Genomic DNA, 19,344 nt, shown 5'->3' with positions numbered 1-19,344 from the left:
GCTGAAATATCAAACATTTAACTTCAATGTCATAACTTTTTTTTTAGCTCGACCAAAGCACCCAGAATTAATATGCCTTTCAACTTTGGTTCACATTTTCTGCTAAGCTGAATTATCACAAAGTTTACTGCTGCAGTGGCATAGCTCGGGCACCAACAGTGGGGTTTGAGCCCTGACTTATAACTTCTGGAGAAATTTAGATCAGCTGATGTAGATTATTTAAAAAAAATTGTCACTGTAAAGTGCAGAGCTTGTGTCTCTAGGCATGGTTGGTTGTTGTGTCTCTCTGTCAGCATTATGTGTGTCTTGGTTTAAATAACATTAACATTTGTTAATTAACATTTTATTTTTAGACTTCATCGTTCTACTTGGAACATTTTTGTCCCCTATAATTATACTTCATATAATTTCCATATTCTGAGATAGATAAGAACTTGGGGGTTTTTATACTTACATTACATACAATTAAATTGCCTGTAAACCTTTGAACTTCCCAGCCATTTTAATTTATTTTTTTCCCATTCCGTTAATTAGGTTGTAAGGTATCTGTTGACTGGGACTTGCTCTTCTCATGTGTTTTCTTTTGTGTATCATTTGCCCAAATTGAAAAAAAATACACTTTTTCATTAAAATTCTCTGACCCAAGAATTTCTTGAATCTGTAATGCTTCTTTTTAAGACAGTGAATGCTTAAAGGAAATACTGAAAAATATCCTGGCAGCCAAAAGGGCAGACCATGTTCTGGGGTCCATTAAGGACAGTATAACCCACTGGTGAAAAGAGGTGATTATCTCGCTGTATTTAGCACTGGTGCAGCCTCACCTTGAGTACTGTGCAGTTCTGGGCCCCACAATTTAAGAAGGCTGTGAAGGTCCTTGAGTGCACCCAGAGGAGGGCAACAAAGCTGGTGAAAGGGCTGGAGGGCATGTCCTGTGAGGAGCAGGTGAGGACTTTGGGCTTGTCTGGTGTTGAGAAAAGGAGGCTGAGGGGCGACTTCATTGCTCTCTACAGCTCCCTGAAGAGGGGGAGTAGAGAGGGACATGCTGAGCTCTTCGTCCTGGGATTCAGCGACAGGACTCCTGGGAATGGTTCAAAGCTGCGCCAGGGGAGATTTAGACTGGATGTGAGGAAGCATTTCTTTACCAAGATGGTGGTCAAACAGTGGAACAGGCTTCCTAGAGAGGTGGTCGATGTCCCAAGCCTGTCAATGTTTAAGAGCCGTTTGGACAATGCCCTTGATACCATGCTTTAACTTTATGTCAGCCCTGAATTGGTCAGGCAGTTGGACTAGATGATTGTTTTAGGTCCCTTCCAACTGAAATATTCTATTCTGTTCTATTCTATTCTGAACAAAAATGCTGAAAATACTGGAAAAAATAGTCAGTACAGATAAATTTAATGTTAAAACGTCCTTGAGATTGAGATCAGCTTCTTGGTGATGAAATAGACGAGAAAAGGACTGGCTGTATTTTAGGAATTTTTGAAAAACTTTGGTACTATCCAAGCCTACATTGAATCTAATTTAGTGTGACTTTCCCTGGTCTGTGAAGGAGGTGAGCAATTCCTCAGGGTCCTCAGTTCTTCATCCTCTATCATGTGTTACCCTGTATTGGATCATTAACTTTCTTTACCAGATGCAGCATTGTAGTAGTGCCAGTACCCGGAATTCCTCCTGTTGTTTTGCACTGCTTTTGGAGCTTGGCCTTCTAAAGCCATTTTTAGCTTTTATTTATAGCATTTAATGTTTATTTCTAAGGCTTCTAAAACAGGGTTTTCTTGCAATTCTATCTTAATGCATTTTTAACAGTTCAGCTGGTAGTCTTCAGCTAGTGCGCGTTTGAACAAACAAGTGTATTTCTTGCTATTTGCAGCTTCTCTTTGATTTCCTTGCATTCAAAAATGACATCAGTTTCTGGAAGAAAAAGAGGAGCATGATTGGGATGTCTACAAAAGCAGGTAAGGGCCAGAATGCAAGATGTTGTCCTTGTACTATCTAATATATACTGTGCATTTTTAGTCTTACTTTTAAGTTAAAACTTTGTAGATTCACCAAGATGGCAAAATGAGATGTGTTTGTGTATGAAAAGAAGATGGCTTACAGGCTGGTTCTAACTTTCTTAGCATTGTGCTCAAGTATCACTTACTTTTAAGCACTCGTGTCACTTCTGAGGTTTGACTGTCTTAATGAGAATAAATTTAATACTAAGTCAGTCCCCACATTTCCTTTGCTGAAGGAACAGAAAAATACTTTGAGGAAAGAATGAGGAACAGAAAAAGTCCTGTGGGTGGAGAGAATGTGCTGCCATGGATAATGCTTTTCTGCGAGTCCCATGTGTTCCTTGTAGATAACTACATGTTCCGAAATATTTAGGTGGAAAAACGCTGTAGTGTAACACTGTTGTTTGATTTAGGCTTTGGTGTAAACATGGGCAGTGGGAGCGGGTGGGGGAAGAGCACAGGAGGGTTGAATTGACTTGGGTGTTGGAAAGATGAGAAAAACATAGTGGTCTGACGTCTTGTCAAGCCTTTCCAGAGACAGATGAAGGTTTAACACACCACTCCCCAGCCTTGTTTATTGTGCTAATACTTACTGCTCGTTTTTCTAATAGATTTTTCCATTCTGATTATAAACCAAAATGATAAATCTGTAGTCACTTGACCTCTGAGACTATCCCTAAGTCTATCGTATTTACAGATTGATTAAAACATGTGAGGAATATCAATGCCAGGAAAAAAATGAGACTTTCTAAATTACGATGAACGGCAATGTGTTTTTCTCATGTGGAGAATCTGTTTATTATCTTTACTGGAGTGCATTTGTTTTCATAAGGCATTTATACTGCTATTGACATGTGTGTGCCAAGAAGTTAGTAAAAATTCAAAACGGTCCCTGGAATTTCAGGGTTAAGTGTTAATTGCCAGTTTAAAAAGTGAGTAAAGTCAAATTGGAAAGACTGAGTGACAAAGATTTTTTAACCTTACTGTCAAAGTATCAATCTTCAGTCTCCAGTAATTGATAGTTCCATCCTCTCTTAGCAAGCCTTAGTCACCTTTCTGCCTGTATCTCCTTCTTGCCCTGAGGGAGAAGTTGGACAGGCAATTGCTCTGGAATGGAAAGGTGTAAATGTTGATGTCTGAGTGTGTTGTAGCTCTTCTCTCTTTCTGTCTCTGCTTAAGAGGATGGATATCTGAATCTAAGAATTAGTTGGTAGACACTTGTAATCATCCAAGGATTTGCAAAACCTGAAAAATAACCCTAAAATACACTACTTAACATTTGCAAACATAAAATTAGTTGCATGGGTTTTAAAGACCAGCATTACATTACCTCACAGCCTTTTAGCTTCCTTGAAACAAGAATCATGAACGTAGTTCCTAATAGTACTGGTACATTGCTGAATTGCTGCAGTACAGAAGTCTTCCTTGGATATTCTGATGTCCTTTCATCTTTTGTGATAATGATTTCATAAAATGTTGTTGTTCCTTATTTGCCTGGAAGTATACAGATCACTGACTGTTTCTAGGACTACTTGATATATCAAGATATGTATAGAAGTTCATGCTTAAACTGCATAATACAGAATTATAGTAAATAGGCCAACAGTCTTCTGTCATCTCAGCTGTTCATTTAAATATTAATAAGCCTTTCATTTTCATTTTTTCTATCCAGTGCTTTGGCGGTGCTTTAGTACTGTGGTAATATTTCTTTTCCTTTTGGATGAACAAACAAGTTTATTGGTGCTGATCCCAGCAGGCATTGGTGCAGTGATCGAGGTGAGTTCTTAAAGCTCTAGAACCAAATACCAGTATTTGCAGCAACATCCACAGTTTCTTGTAGAAAAAGAATGCTAAACTAGTTCCTGGAAAAGTACTGCTTAGTTATGCTGCCTTAGCAGCGTTGTTTAACCAGCCTTCAGTGGTAAAGGAGATTGTGTCCCTTTATCACATAACTGAACTGCAAGTATCAGGTTCTTCTGGGATGGGCCAGCTGGTATTGTGGAAACCAAACATAGAGCTGTGCTGAGGTTCCTTCCTATCACACCATCTGATAGGCATCGCTCCTGACCAGGCATGTGTAACCATGTCAACAAAGCTTCACGGAAGCACTTGTCAAGGAGCAGGCTGCGTGCCGTGCTGTCAGACAGTGCTGCAGGTCTGCGCCTTTCTCCCCGGTCGTGACTGAGGTGCTCGGGGAAGGAGGAGACTGCTGGCTGTGTTCGTTATTCCAGCAGACCATGTCCAGTCAGTGGGTTGCCGGTACTGCTTAGAAGCCTGCCTTGTGTGTGGGAAAGCACCAAGTCGGCAGCAATGGAAGGGGAGATCTCTCTACCTATTGTTGCTTGCGGATCTAATTACTTCTCAGTATTTAAAAATAAGTTCAGGACTCTCATGTGAAATTTTGGCTACACATCTGTTCTAGTTGCAGATAATCCCTGTGGAAATAAAACAGTTCAGGATTTGTTCCTATAAATAGAAATTTAGTCTTATATTTCAAACTTTCTTTAGCTGTCTGAAATTTTAACAGTTTCAGGGATAAATATATATCCCTATAAATATGCTTCTCCTTTGTAGAATGATCCTATATCTAAACAACTAAATTTTAAAAAATCCTTGAATCTGAAGACTTCAGAAGTTGAAAAGCGTCAAATGATTTAAAAATCTATTGGGTCAAGAAAAATTATAGCTTTGTTTGTTTCTAGTGGAGAAGAAGAAATAGCCCTGGTCTCTAAACCACTTGTTTGTGGGGTTTTTTTTAAGAAGTTTTAGTGGAAACCAGATCAGGCATGTATGTTAGGATAACAGGAACGATCAGCTATGCTGCAGTATTTAAGTTCAATTAAAACTGTTAAGACTACATTTGTCTCTTATGATGAAGATGGATTTTTCAGTTGCCGCTACCTAAGAACCGGCAGATCCAGATCTCATTTGGTTGTTGTGCCTGTCTGAGATTCTTCTTGGAGCTGCCCAGAGATCCGTTAAATACATCTCTCTCAGATCTGTAGTCCCTATGAGTGTTTGGTTCCTATCATCTTTCTCATGTGCCTTGTTTTCCAGTATGGTGCTTTTGGATTGCAAGCTGGGGGAACTGGCTTGAAAGGATAATATAGGAACACTGTGTGGGACACTTAAATGAAGGGGAAATGTTCTGTTGAAGTAACATATCTCTCCTCTCAAGTCATGGTGAGATAACATGGTTGTCTCAAGGTGAGAGCGAACATAAGGACTAGACATCTCAAAGGCATTTGCTAGGAATAGCTCTTTCACAGTTTGTTCTTGAGCACCTGTTTCTCATGCAGTACTAATAGTGACATTGCTTCTGTAATAAGTAACTTTTGCACTTGCATCAAAGATGACAGTAAAGGATCATCTTTACCATATTGCACTTTTTAGTTGGGAAGATATGGTGGGTGAGAAGAGAATACTGATGTATCTGAAGTTAAACAAACAAACCTTGTCCACAAAAAGCTTCATGGAGCGTAGCTCTCCTGCTAAACTTACTGCATTGCCTAAGTTGTTGAATCTCTACAGCACAGTGGGTGCATGAGTAGGTTTTCAGGTGCACTGAACCTTTGGTTACATTGGGGTCAGCCTGTTGCAGCTGTACAGTAAGTAGCCGGACAATTCAGTGGGTTCACTGACTTTTGCTTGTAGCCCACTCCTGTAATGCAATGATCGTGTAAGTGCCCACTTAATCCCTGGTAGGAGTTCTGAGGCAGCTTCATTTGCAGATCCCAGCTGACATCGAAGGCATGTAAAAACTTGCTTGGCAGGTGGTTACTGGAGAATTCTCTGAATGCTTGACCCGGGGTGCATGCTGGTGCTAAGAGCACCTAACCCCCACCTAAGCGCTGCAATCCAGATATCCTGGAAGGAGTACAGTATTTCACCTAAAGTACATCATTTGATTTGGGGGCTTATTAGCGCATGTTCCCAATATTGTACTTGTCTGGTGACACAGCGGTTGATTTGTGTAGAAACGCAGGTGGTGTGCTGCAGTCATGCTGTAGCTGCCTTACGCAGTGGGTGCTTAAAATAGATATTCTGGGATCTTCATACTGAGTATCTGAATCCTGCATAAGACATTCTTTCGGATAATTCTTTATGTGCACGTTTTGTTTTTGCTAATCACAGCTCTGGAAAGTGAAGAAAGCTTTGAAAATGACAATCAAGTGGCAAGGCTTGAGACCCAAAATTCAGGTATAGTATAGCAGACAGCCTGTTAGTGATTACACTCTTGAGCTTTCCATCTGTTTCCAGGTTACTGTGCAACTTGGCTTTTGGTGAAATGAAGATTCAAAAAAAACTATAAAAGTTTCCTATGTGCATCTTCTTTTTATGGATGGCTTAATTCAAGAGCTGGATGAGCATTTTCAAATTTACAAATTTCTTTGATGAATTCTGTAGGAGAAAAAGCTATTTGTGTGTATTTATGGTGTGAGAAACTTCAGAACTCCTCTGTCAGTCCTGGTAAATCTTAACAGGTGGGACTGTGCTCCGCCACTGTCTTAGAAAGGCACTCTTAACTGGCATCATGATTTCAAGTAAGAAACTGAATTTTTCATGAAGCTGTATGTATAACTTCTCCATTGTGGAACTAGCAGATGATGTGACATGCTCTGGGGCAGGACACTCTTTGACAAATCCTGTGGGTAAAAATAAGATAAGTCCTGAGACTGCTTGCAGGACATGCAGAGGCAGCTGGGATTCAAATTAACATTTTTTAAAGTACAGTCTACATTGAAAGTTTCCCTTGTTGGTAGGAGAAACAGTTGTCTAATCTTCAGTGTTTACTTCACAAGAAATACTGGGGGTTTGTGCTGCTTGAAGTCTGTGCATCTGGAGTGGCTCAGAGCTCTGGTTGTTCCTTTGTCAGTATTGAAGGAGCTGTGCGTAAGCAGTCACAGTTTCGGGAGATGTGGAGATCATCTGTAGCTGACCTCTTCATGCATGAAAATGGTTATGGCTTTTAATAATGGCTTCCTGTATCTGCCACATTCTTAGCCATTTGGCTTTACTTTTGCTTTGTGAAATCTGCTGTCTCAACAGCATTTTCCTAAGCAAAGAAGTCCTGGGTGTTTGATGTAAAATATGAAGGGAAAAATTGGATTTTTTTGCCTACCCGGTATTTGGCATGCTGCACAGGACATTTATATGACTCTCTTGTATAGAACCTTATAAGAACTTTGAACTGTTACCTAGCTTAATGTCTGAGCAGTTCAGTTTGCAGTTTAAATCTCTGTTTAGGGAGTTGGACAGCAAGTGTTTTTTCCCCAGTTCTGACTTGATTATATGTATTGCAGTTTGGTACATACAATGACTCTGAAAAGAAAACTGAGGAGTATGATACCCAGGTAAGAGGGAATCCTCTGACTTCTGATCTATCACGTCTGTGTATGTGGCCTGCTGATTGACTTGTTTCACTCATTATTGCTACAAGTGCATTTTCTCATAGTTGTCAAGTGGATAATCATTATGTGCATGATCAGATAGTGAAGATTCATACTAATGAAAGGAAACAGTGGAAGAGTTGTTTGTTAGCTGAATCGGGTTGAAACATTTCTCTGAGAAGCAGAATTGCAAGTGTCTTATCTGAAGAGAAATATCTTAAAGGGTCTTCATTCACAAATTTGAGAATTTGTACTCATACTTGTTATTTATACTGGAGCACATTTATTCATGTGCTTCCTGATTTCTGAAAGGAGTTGAAGAAATCAGGAAGTTAAGCAAAGAGCAACTCTTAGACTCTGATCTTCATGCTGCCTCTTGTTACTTATGCTCTAAGGTTCTTGGTCTGAACTGAGCATTGCAATTTTCACCACCTTCTCTAGAACTGGAAGAGTACTGGAAATAATAGTAGATATCTGGAAATTGGAAAAGATTCTCAGGAAAAAAATTTTGTGGCTGTCTTCTAGTTAATGCTATGACAAATCTGCTGTATATAAAATGTAAGCTAACAACCTATTTTCATTGTCTATTAGGCTATGAAATACTTGTCATATTTGCTCTATCCACTGTGTATTGGAGGTGCAGGTTACTCCTTGCTGAACGTCAAGTACAAAAGGTACCATCAATCTTATACGGAATTGAAACATTCCTCATTTTTCCTGTATTAATTAATTGGAGATTATGAGTTATGAGAGTCAGTTAGTTTCTTTTGCTTGGTTCATGAGCTAGGAACCGGAAACTTCCTTGTTCTGTTTGATCTAAAGCTGAAAAGTCTAGCTGTTTTTTTTAACATCCTGTAAGCTACAAGCTGTTGTATTTAGCAAGTAACCTGATATTACTGTAGTACAGAATTCAATAGCTTACATAAACAAGTACCTGTGAATCAGAAGAGGAGGAAAGCTGCCGCTGATGTTCACAGAACTGATAAGATGACAGGAGAGATAAGTTCAGTGGTTAAACCTGTCCAATAACAGAGAGAAGCAAAAACTGTTCCAAAATTATTTGCTCTGACCAAGAGGTGGTTCTGTTCCTAAATATGAGAGCTAGGATGGCAAGCAAGCAAAAGTGTTTTTAAGATAGGACTCTGTATTCCTTTAGAGCCATGGACTGCAACATAGTGATTCTTCAGCAAGAGCTGAAAACTCAGTATTTCGTGAAAAGATGAAACCCCTGTCCACTTTCACTCAAAATAATGCAGCTAGTTCATTTTTTATTGAAGAGTTGCAAGCAAGTATGCAGCCATGAGACTGCATCGTAGAAAGCGTGGTGATGGCCACATAGACGTATTTTTTAATAGTCTTTAGGCCCCGAAGAGATGGGAGGGAGAGGAAGCAGTAGCTTAAAATAACATCAGGAAGAACCACTGTTGCTGCGTATGCGGGCTGTAGCACTTGTACTACAAACAGGCAATTTCTGGGCTACTAGAAAAATATTTTTGTCAAAAGGTTCTTGTCTTAGTAAAGAGCTACAAAATATGCGGCGCTTAAAAATTCTGCTTTTCTGACAAAATTCTTAAGTTCATGCAGTACTGAAAAATATTCTATGCCAGGTGTTCTATGAGCTGTAGCTTAAGAAAGTGAAAACAATTGATATCATAGGATTTTTATCATTGTTAAATCTATTTGTAAGGAAATGTGATGAAACAAGTAATCTTAACAGTGGATTATCCTTTAATCTCGCAGGCATTTTCTGATGCATTTTTTAGATGCTTGTGGATTAGTGAAATGCTGCTACAGCTGTAACGTTGCTGTTAACAAGTCACTAACACAGCCTTGCAAGTTTAATTTCAAATGATAGAACCTGAGCATCACAATTACTAGCTGTTCTTACTGTCGCTAGCAGAAGTATGCAATTTGACCACTATCTGTAACGCTACTATTATGTTGCTGAGATTGTGCTCCAGTGAACATCTAGGAAGGGTTTTTAGATGTACAAAGGGAAAAATGTAGATTCCTTGTTATTTACGTTTTTAAGTGCCTACTCTGGTGGTTTGCACTGAATGGTGTCTGTTGTTTGAAATTTGGTAAGTCCTTACAGTGCCATGTTAAGTATCTCATTAGTATTTAGAACACAGTGTTAGCTTTGGGAGCCTTAATACAGTCAGGGTTTGGTGTGCAGTATTATCTGATGTCATTTTGGGTGCAGAAGTCTTAGAACATTCTGAAATACTATAAAATCAGTTGATAAAGCTCTCCAAACTTGTTGGATACGCTGACATAAACATGCTTTGCTTAAACTGTTAGCACCTTCTCCGGAGCCCTTCCTAATCAGAGAAAGATGTGAGGTATTTAGTTCTTGTGTGAAGCAATTCACAACATAGCCGTTTCTTGGAGTAGTCAGCATACAGACCTGTAGAGGGTGTATTACAGGTACGTATTTTTGGCTGGGGAGGAAAAATAACTGGACTGTCTTCTTCCTTTGTAGCTGGTATTCCTGGTTGATTAACAGCTTTGTCAATGGTGAGTCCCTTCTTATGTTTTTTTTCTATTCATATTCCTTCAAATGGAGGCCAAGACTCAAAGGTAGAAGATTAACTACTATCAGCTGGATCACTGTAATACAGAGCAATAACTTGACGGTAGATTCCAACATTATCACAGTGATTGAGAAAGGGAAAATAATCAACCCAAAGTGAAACAAAAGGATTAAATGCATCTTCTCTCTTTAGGAAAAGGAATGTAAATCTCTGATTGTGAAAGTGTAGTTGTGTGGTGTACTTCTATTGTGCATTTGTCTGTGAGTTTTCCTTCTTTTATCTTCAGGAGTGTATGCTTTCGGATTCCTGTTTATGCTGCCCCAGCTGTTTGTGAACTACAAGGTAGGATTAAAAAGTGATAAAAGACTACTTTTTTAGTCTCTTCTTCCAGAATTTATTACAAATTGGTATTTTTAATCCTAGATGAAATCTGTTGCACACTTACCGTGGAAGGCTTTCACATACAAAGTAAGTAAAGCTCTAATTTAAACATTGATGCAGTCATTTTGGAAATAATTTTCTGTGAGAAACAGCTTAGTATTATGTAGCTTATGGCTGACACTGCTTTGTTTGTTTTAAGAACTGACAGTAAAACCAAATTTGTTTGCAAATGTCTTAAAAAAAAAAAGAAAAAATAGTAACATCAATTTCCATTTTTCATAATGACTTCCATATAATGAGAATACCTACATCCTAGTTTTGATGATAATATTGTTTTTTCTAGTGCCGTCTGTCTTGCAGGAGTGCAGATGTTGGTGCTGCAAATAAACTACTCAGTCTCAAATTAATACATTATTTTAGGAGAGAGAGATGATATTAACAAAGGATAGTTCTCAAGAAAGAGATAGGACCACTAAAAGACCTTATTTTGGCAGATTCCAGGAGCTACCAGAGAGCGAAGTAATGTATACACTGTTCTGTCCTTGGGTGGTAATTCTGAGCTTCTGGGCAGTGTAGTGACAACTGTGTGGTGGGTTGTTACTCAGTGGAAAAGGGGCTGCACTGTGGTGTCCCCACTGCCTGGACTGCCCCTGTAGGAAATAACGCGAAGCTGTAGCACAGCTTAACACCAGACCTTGGAGGAGGGGAAGGTGAGTTTATTTCAAAACAAAGTCAACCCAGTAACATTTTGGTACCTGCATACCCACAAGCACCCACATGTGTGTCTGGGTGGATTGTGTAATATGCAGGCACCAAGATGGATGTACCTGAGTACCCCAGTCAGGATTCCTTGTGCTGCTGGTATGGAGGACAAGGGACACCCACTGTTGAGTTCCTATGTCTCCTACATTGTTCCTCAATCAACAGCTACATGCTAGTTTTGATCTTGTAGCCGTAAAGAGCTGATAGTATTTTGACTCAATCCTTTCCCACCTGTGAGTCATCAGGATTTTTGTGCTGTCATTTGCTTTCCTGACCATTGTGTCCTGAGAAAAACCTCATATAGATGTGCTGGGATCATCAAGACCTTGAGGCCATCAACATGTCCCGTGTTTTCTTCTGCTTCCACTCATAAATGCTTTCATTTATTCTTCCTGTGTGCCAATGTATCACAATTCTTCAGAACATCAGTACTTGAAAAGAAACAGTGTTGAAACTGCTGAAGACACAGTGTCCAATTCTGAACAGGTGATCTGGGACAAAAGAACGAAAGTCTTAAAATTTGAAGTGCCTTTCATAGCTTTTCCATTTCTGTGAGCCTACAGCAATAGTCCAGCTTTCTGCTGCTTAATATTTTTAAGGAATCCTGGGGCATCTAGGAAAACATTGAAATATAGCTGATAGCAGAATAGCAACTAAGCAGTGTTTGATACAGAAATAGAGTCAAAAAATAAAAATAAACATCCAGTATTTCAGGCACATACTAGGCAAATCAGCTTGCTTCTTAAGAGAGAGGAGTAAAAGGTATATTAGTGAAGTAATTTAACAATTTTACTTCAGTGACAAAATACAGTAACTGAGCAGAGACATCAGCAGTTGAATAGACAACAACGAGACAGTATTCAAGCAGTAGAATTCCCTTCCTGAACAGCCTTTTCTTACAGAGCCTTTATGGTTCCTGTTAAGATGCCAGAGGCTACCCACAGCAAAGGCTTGTGTGTCTGTAGAAAGAAGTATGTGATGTTTTCAATTATATTTAACTCACTGGTCTTTGGAGGGGGTAATTTCCTTTCTCCTAGTGGATGTTTAAAGTTCCTTGCTCTCTTCTGCACTTTGAAGAGTGGAAAGAATAGTCTGAGGTCTCATCCACAATTGTTGTTTTAGAGATCTTTGTTCTTGTCCTGGTTTTAACTGGGACAGAGTTAGTTTTTCTTTTTAGCAGCTAGAAGAGCTCTGTGTTCTGGATTTAGTATGGGATTTGTTGAGAAGAGTGTTGATAGCGCAATGATGTTTATAGTAGATACTGAGGTCTCAAAGACTTTTCAGCTTCCTGTGTTTTTGCCAGTGTCCAGGAGCACAACAGGCTGGGGGGAACATGGCCAGGACAAAGGGCCCACATCTCTCCTTATGATTTGAACTCAGACCTAGGATTGAGGGCCAAATGGGCCAAAGGAGTATTCCGTATCATGGAGTGTCATGCCCAGTACATAAAGGAGGGTTGACCAGGAGGAAGAGCTTCTGGCTCTTCTGAGGATTCTCTTCTGAGGGCTCGGAGTGCTCGCTCTATCTCACTCTGTTTTCGGGCCTCTCGCTCATCCGGGATTGCAGTGTTGGGACATACCTGTTTTGGAATCATTTGACAGGACAGGACAGGCCTTGGTCACCAGGTGCTGAGCAATTACACTGTGCATCACTTGTTTGTATATATTTTTATCATTATATGTTTGCGTGTGTATATTCATATATTATTATTATTTTATCATTGTTACTTTTAATTTTATTTATTGTAGTATTGTTATTATTAAATTGTTCTTATCTCAACCCACGAGTCTTCTTCCCTTTTCCCCTTTAATTCTTTTCCCCATTCCCTGGGGGTGGGGGAGGGTGAGTGAGCGGCTGTGATGGAGTTTAGTTGCCAGCCGGGCTAAACCACAACAGTTTTTTTCCTTAATTTCAACTCTTTCCTATTTTGGAAGACTTGGCAAAAATGGAGATCAGTCTAACTTTACAGTTTCTGTAGTCTTTATGTTTGGACGCTTTATACTTTCATGAGAAGTACCTTCAAATGAGGTCATCTCAAAAGAAAACTCTCTAGGCTAAATACTGTTAGATGGGCTGCCTTGATGCACTCCGTTCCAGTGACGTACGAGGACTGCTGGAGTGCCTGAAGGATGGAGCATTCAGCTTTTTCTTACTTTCATCGCTGTAGGATCACTCATTTGGGTGTTGACTTGGAAAGGCTGCCTCTTCCAACTTGCCAAGTTTTTTTTTCTTGTTTCATGACAAACCTTCTTTGCACAGGCTTGAGCGGTGCCATCCATATTCTTTGATCACTTCAGATTGATGGATTTGTTTTGACTTGCCAGAAAGAGTTTTCCGGTTGTAAATATTCAGAACTCTCTCCTGTCCAACACCCCCATCTTATGCTGATGCTTTGCTTCATCATGTAAACATTCTTAAGAGCAATAAATTAACAAGTTTTTACACAAATTTCAAATTTCCACAGAAAATGAAGGTGAACTGACATTTTGTAAATCTTAAATCATTTGAGTAATGAATGCATAAAAGTTTTGCCAGTTTCTTTTAAAGATTTGACTGAGGTTGAATGCATGTTTTCCCTCTTGCATGGCAACACTCCTGCTTACTTGAAGTTGTCCTACTTCCTTTTTACTTGTAACTATAATTGTGTTGTTTGAAGTAGACCGTATGGTCTTAATTAAAATAAAGCACTTTAAAGTTTGCATTAATTAGTTTTTCAGCATAACCCTTAAGTATTGTTATAAATATACCAGTAGTCTGTGTTCCTACTGAAAAATACAGTTCTAGGAAGCCTGTTTCCTGTAGCTGTGTATGACAGATGACTTCCTTTCTTCACAGCCAACTGAAGTATGCTTTTCTTTTCTTTGTAGGCATTCAACACTTTTATTGATGATATATTTGCTTTTATCATCACTATGCCAACATCTCACAGGCTGGCGTGCTTTAGAGATGATGTCGTGTTCCTGGTCTATCTCTACCAAAGATGGTAGGTATGCCTTTCTTTGATATTCATCAGAGTTTTTACAGCGCTGTAGATGCTGGCAGTCTTGTTGCTATAAAGAACTATGAAATAGTCTGGGACAGACTTCGAGCAGAATTTTTATACCATAGTAATATATAGTACAGTTGGGATAATGATAGTTGTGTGTATGCCTAGTGAAGGGAATGTTGAGCAGGGAATCCTGAAAAGGAGATCTCAATACAAAGATGAGGAGCAAAAGTGCTTTCCTGTAACTGACAGTATTCTTGGACCCTTTTTAGCATGCTGAGAGTAGTCAAGAAATTCCTCTTCTCACAGCACTCGGAATTTTTGTCAGTTACCCCTTCTCCCTCCCCAAAACAGCAGTCTTCCTTTCAGCAGATAGTTTCGCATTTGTAAATGCGAATACCAAAAAATATTAACCTGAAACATGATGGCTACCTGAAGTAAGACGAAGGAGAGCAATTCTTAAGCTTGTATTCACAAACCCTCTTAGGAGTTCTGGGCTTCTAACGCTTGCTGGGGGGCTACATGCCTACATATGCTCGGTATCTGAGGTGTGCTTTCCCCATTACCCTGCAAGGCACTAGGGAAAGTTGTTTTCTGATGACGGATTTCCCTGCTTGGCTTTCCTCTTTATCTAGTTTCCAAACACAAGTTATTGAGTTCTCTTGTAAGTTGAGAATCTAACAAGTCTCAGATTCTTCAACTAAAATCAGATGGGGGAGAAGGCTATATGCAATAATCATTGAAATATCGTTCATAAGTGAAGCTACAGAAAGTGTATTCTTGTTCCTGAGAATTAATATTTAGATGTGGAACAAACAAGAATTTTAAGCCTAGCTCACATTATACCAGAATATATGGATGTGTATGTCTAATCATTAATACTAAATGTGAACTTCAGTTCTAAGTTTATATAATCGCACATAAGTGCAGTAATATAGGTCCCCTTCCAAGGTATTTTTCCGGAACTTAAGAGCTCAACAGCTTCTGATAGAGGCTGGATGCTGGTTTCAAGTTTAAAAGGCATCCTGCAATTGCTTGAGAAATGCTCTCAGCCAAGCCTTAGGGGACCTAATAGATCTCTTAAGAGGCCCTGTTACAAGACAGCTGGTTAAGTCTTAATGTGAAGAAGCTGATGTACCTGTAGCTAATCTTTAAAACTCTCATATACTTTGCCACAAATGTGATGAGAAAGAAATTTCACTTTTTAAGTAGCACATAACTGCTTAATTCCTCCAGGTAGCACACAATATTGTAACTAATAATTTGTTTTTTCTGCCAGGCTTTATCCTGTGGATAAGAGCAGAGTGAATGAGTATGGAGAATCTTACGAAGAAAAGCCAAAAAAAAAAGCTCATAGAGAATAACTAAGAATTGAAGAAGATTCTGACCCCTGGACTCTTACTAGCTTCATGTATTATCTGGTCTTAAGGAAGGAAAAACTTATTTAATAAGAGTATTTTTAAAGCTTATGACAGAACTACATGGACAATGCATCTTCTATATTGCCAAAATCTAGTTTTGATATCCTCCTATTTCAAGATCCTCTTTTGTCCTCACAAGGTCCACAGTCTGCCAGATGTCATTAAGTAAACTTCCTGCATTTAAACTTCTCTTCAGTGAAAACCAAAGTGTGCTGACCATTGTAATTAATATCCAAATCTACGTTTTTAAGACAACTGACTAACTGGAAGTGTGGTGCCTGTGCCACTAGGCTATGAAAAGTGAAAAACGAACCAGTGTGTTACAACAGAATTGAGCATTATTGCCAAACTGGAGGCTGTCAAAAATAAAATTTATAATATTGAATTATACGCTAATTGCAGATTGTTCTTGTTCAATAATGGACATAATGGAAATTCTAGAAATCACGATTACAGTCGTTAGTTGTATGTGGGCATTTAAGTTCCTAGCTTAAAAAAAAAAAACTGTTGGAAATAGGATGAGAGAGATGGGGTGGTTAAAATGAAAATTCTGCCACATTCTTAGCCCACAACATGGCAGAGGGTTTCAATTGTCTTAAACTGAATGAAGATGTGAAAAAACTGTAACATGATTTCTTTCAATATGTATCCAAGTTTATATAAATCCTTCTACATTGTTGACAAACCTGATTTCTTCACATAGCAGACATTCATATAATGCAAATCATTGTTACCTGCTAGGAAAGTCTCTTAACATGTCTTAAATTCTTCATCATGTGGTACCCCAGTGATGTAGTGGGCCAATTCTCTTGTGTTTCAAAGGGAATAACTCCTTGGTCTTTCCCTTCTCCCTCCCTGCCCCATTCTATTTCTAAGATGAAACACGCATCATTAAAGTGGAATAATTTTGCTCAAATACCGTGCAGGTTCAGCAAACTACCTGGATACAGAGGGGAAAAAAAACAGCCTGGTGAAGAACAGATATCTTCCTTTCATGCAATTTAAAATGCATATTCCATGGGAACAGTTCATTAAGGGAGGTATTTTGATCTGTTTCTTTCAGATCAGTACAAATAACCAAGTTGAATTATTATATCAAAATTCAAACTTCACAGCCATATCTAGAAAACATGGTTCTAGATTTTTTAAAAGCAAGTTTCTTAGGAAGTGGAATATAGAGTGCATTCCTTTCAGCAGCAAATAAAACACAATTTAAAAAATCCAAAAGGCAGGATTCTAGTTTCCAATATGGTCAGTAAGCTTGCAAATTAACTCTAATGATTTTTAAGTTTCATTATTAAATTGCATGCTGTTTGTGCAAGGGTATTTGACTTCAGTTCGTCACTGGTTGAAAATACTAGTTAAATAACCTTGAAGAACACAGATCTACTCCTATAGTCTGTAACTACTTTATGAAATGGATTTTATCCAGTTCTAATACTGCGGAAATCTGAACGTAGAAATACTTGGGTCTCAAAAAGACACTGAAACGTGCCTAACTTCTTTTGTCACAAACTATAGGGTTTTTAATACTGTACTCCTCCTTACATGCTCCTGGCAATGGAAAGGAGTCTTGAAGTGAATATTTAACTGATGTTCATCTTAGGGTCTCTTTACACTGTTAACTGGAACTGAGGAAGACTGTTGATTTTAGCATTAAACTTTCATAAATAAGTCTATGCAAAACCAGAGTTGCATTTGCTGTATCTTGTACCTGTTTTGGATTTGTTTGGAAGGAGCTCTTTGCTGTTAGGCAACTAATTTGGGACTTCTATTTCATGATAATAGTTAAATGTAAGTGTGTGAAAATTCTTCCTGACATAAATAACACGTATAGCAGATTCCCTTTTTGTGCCATTTCAAAACAATCAAGTTCTTGGTGGTTCTAGCATAGCACTGAAAGTCCAGAACACCATATTCGGGTATTTCTCATGTTTAATCATTGACTTTTGTATGTAGCTGTGGAAAAATCACTCTTGCACCTTTACATACTGTGAGTTGATTGGTCTTCTGTCTTGCGTTTCTGATGACAATGACCTCATAATGCTGTATACAGTAGTCACAAAGGATATAAAATTAGAACATTTTGAGACTTTAAAATGAGCGAGACTTTCCTGTTCAAGTCATTGTTTTATGCATTCCATTTCCAAATAAAAGACTTGGCATACGGGATAGAGAGTTACCTTTTGTTGTTGGAAAGATGGCGAAAAACTACGTAAGTAGTGTAACTTTGGAGATACTAAATGAAATGTTTTAACTTTCTAGTTGTGGAAATGACATCAGCTTGAAACAAAAGTGCGGTTCTGTATGCAGTTAATGCAGAAGAAAAACTTCCTATGTCTAAAACTTCCTTGAATGTATTGCAACTCATGCCAGATTATCGGTATCTGGGATCTGTTTAAGAGTTGGAGAGTAATTTAAAAACTTCCTCACTCCTGATAAGGTTAACTGTGGTAAGCACCTTGGTGACCATCTCACAATCTCATCTTCATTAGGCTTGTAATAGCTTTGGAAGTCAAAAGATGACAGTGATGTGGGGGTGGGGCTGCTCTAGAGGTAATTGGGCAAATCCTCATACGCTCCTGGAAGGTACTCTTCCACAGTACTTAGTAGTGCATAGTGATGTAACAGTCATGATGCTCTAGGGTCATAAGTGAAGAAAGGCAGCTGACAACACTTTCTGCGGGTGTACACGACCCGTAGCTCCGTGCCTCTTGGCTGTCTGTCTTACAGAAACCGTGCTGTGGTCCCCCACGGTTCTTCCAGCTCCATACCGTGCTATTTCCTGCTCATCTTCACCTGCTGCTGACTGTTCTCCAAGAGGTGACCTTGTGCCCCTGTGGCTGGTTTTCCCTGGAGCTGTAGGGCTAACTGAATCATGGAATGGGCAGCAGCACAGATGGTTTTATCAGCTGAGCTCAAGAAGTCTGCTCTGCTCTTGTAGATGAGGTGCTGTGTACGCTGCTGATACATAGACTCAGCACAAGTACATGTTGCCTTTTGATACGACATTACACTCCGGTAATTGTCAGCTCCAACTTCTCCACCTTGGCACCGGAAGCATTAAAACAGAGAATTCTGTAATTTGTCTGCTTTTAAACATCGCATTCTCCAGTTTTTCCACCAGAAGACAAATCTCAGGTTTGTGAGGAAGTGAAACATGATCATTTGCTAGTAACGCCAGTCCTCCTTCCATTACAATTTTCAATGTCCTAAGAACTAAAATAACACAGGTGGAAGGGACCTCAGGAGGCTATCCAGTACCAGCACAGCATCTTCCCTCCCTGCCTAATCAGGCTTTCCTGATAGTCCTGTGTAAAACAGTCTGAGTGAAGAGATCTAGCTGTAAGAGTTGGGAAATAAAGGCAGAAAGAGCCCAACTTTCCCAGACGCCCAACAACAGTCTCTGACTGCTTCCCCTCTTACACTAGGAGAGGTTTGGTTCTCTGTCTGTGAGGATCCATGCAATTTTCCAGTGGTTATAGACAAATTTAAGAGTTTCCTCTTAGTACAGAGGGGAAACTGTGATGTCTCCCATGTTTTCATCCATCTATGTTAAATACCACTGTTCCTTCTTAAGGGTATCTGGAGCTAATCAGTTTGCTCCAGTTTTTCCCTTACTCCCTTATGTTCTCTTATTTTTAACTGCTCCTTTTAATATCAGGTCCCCAAAAATCCTGTATTGTCTTTTTTTTTTATCCTGACCTCCACCCAGATGAGAATACATGCATCAAAAGGAACAAAATACTTTAGATTCGAAAGACAAACACTTCAACACTGGGGAATTCTGGCTCACGTCTGCCTATGTTTGGTTTAAAGAATAGGGTAGCTGCTCTCCTCCTCCTCCCAGCTTTCTGTTTGGCAGTACTCTGT

At 39.1% G+C, this 19,344-nt stretch overlaps 1 protein-coding gene across 1 annotated transcript in view; it reads left to right on the top strand.

Moving 5' to 3' along the window:
- Nucleotides 1-17,621, top strand: part of CLPTM1L (CLPTM1 like) — a 30,832-nt gene extending 13,211 nt beyond the window's left edge. The window contains exons 8-17 of the mRNA XM_086608504.1: nt 1,871-1,955; nt 3,670-3,773; nt 6,132-6,197; nt 7,301-7,351; nt 7,979-8,061; nt 9,870-9,904; nt 10,208-10,263; nt 10,345-10,389; nt 13,932-14,047; nt 15,330-17,621. Coding sequence (XP_086464630.1) covers nt 1,871-1,955; nt 3,670-3,773; nt 6,132-6,197; nt 7,301-7,351; nt 7,979-8,061; nt 9,870-9,904; nt 10,208-10,263; nt 10,345-10,389; nt 13,932-14,047; nt 15,330-15,414 — 726 coding nt within the window. The 3' untranslated portion in view covers nt 15,415-17,621. The remainder of the gene's footprint in view (nt 1-1,870; nt 1,956-3,669; nt 3,774-6,131; nt 6,198-7,300; nt 7,352-7,978; nt 8,062-9,869; nt 9,905-10,207; nt 10,264-10,344; nt 10,390-13,931; nt 14,048-15,329) is intronic.
- Nucleotides 17,622-19,344: the final 1,723 nt, after the last annotated feature.

This window comes from Tauraco erythrolophus, chromosome 3 (assembly GCF_009769465.1).
Source record: "Tauraco erythrolophus isolate bTauEry1 chromosome 3, bTauEry1.pri, whole genome shotgun sequence".
In the NCBI taxonomy this organism is placed as follows: Eukaryota; Metazoa; Chordata; class Aves; order Musophagiformes; family Musophagidae; genus Tauraco; species Tauraco erythrolophus.
Note: the sequence above shows the minus strand (reverse complement) of the source record. Positions and strands in the feature narration are given on the sequence as shown.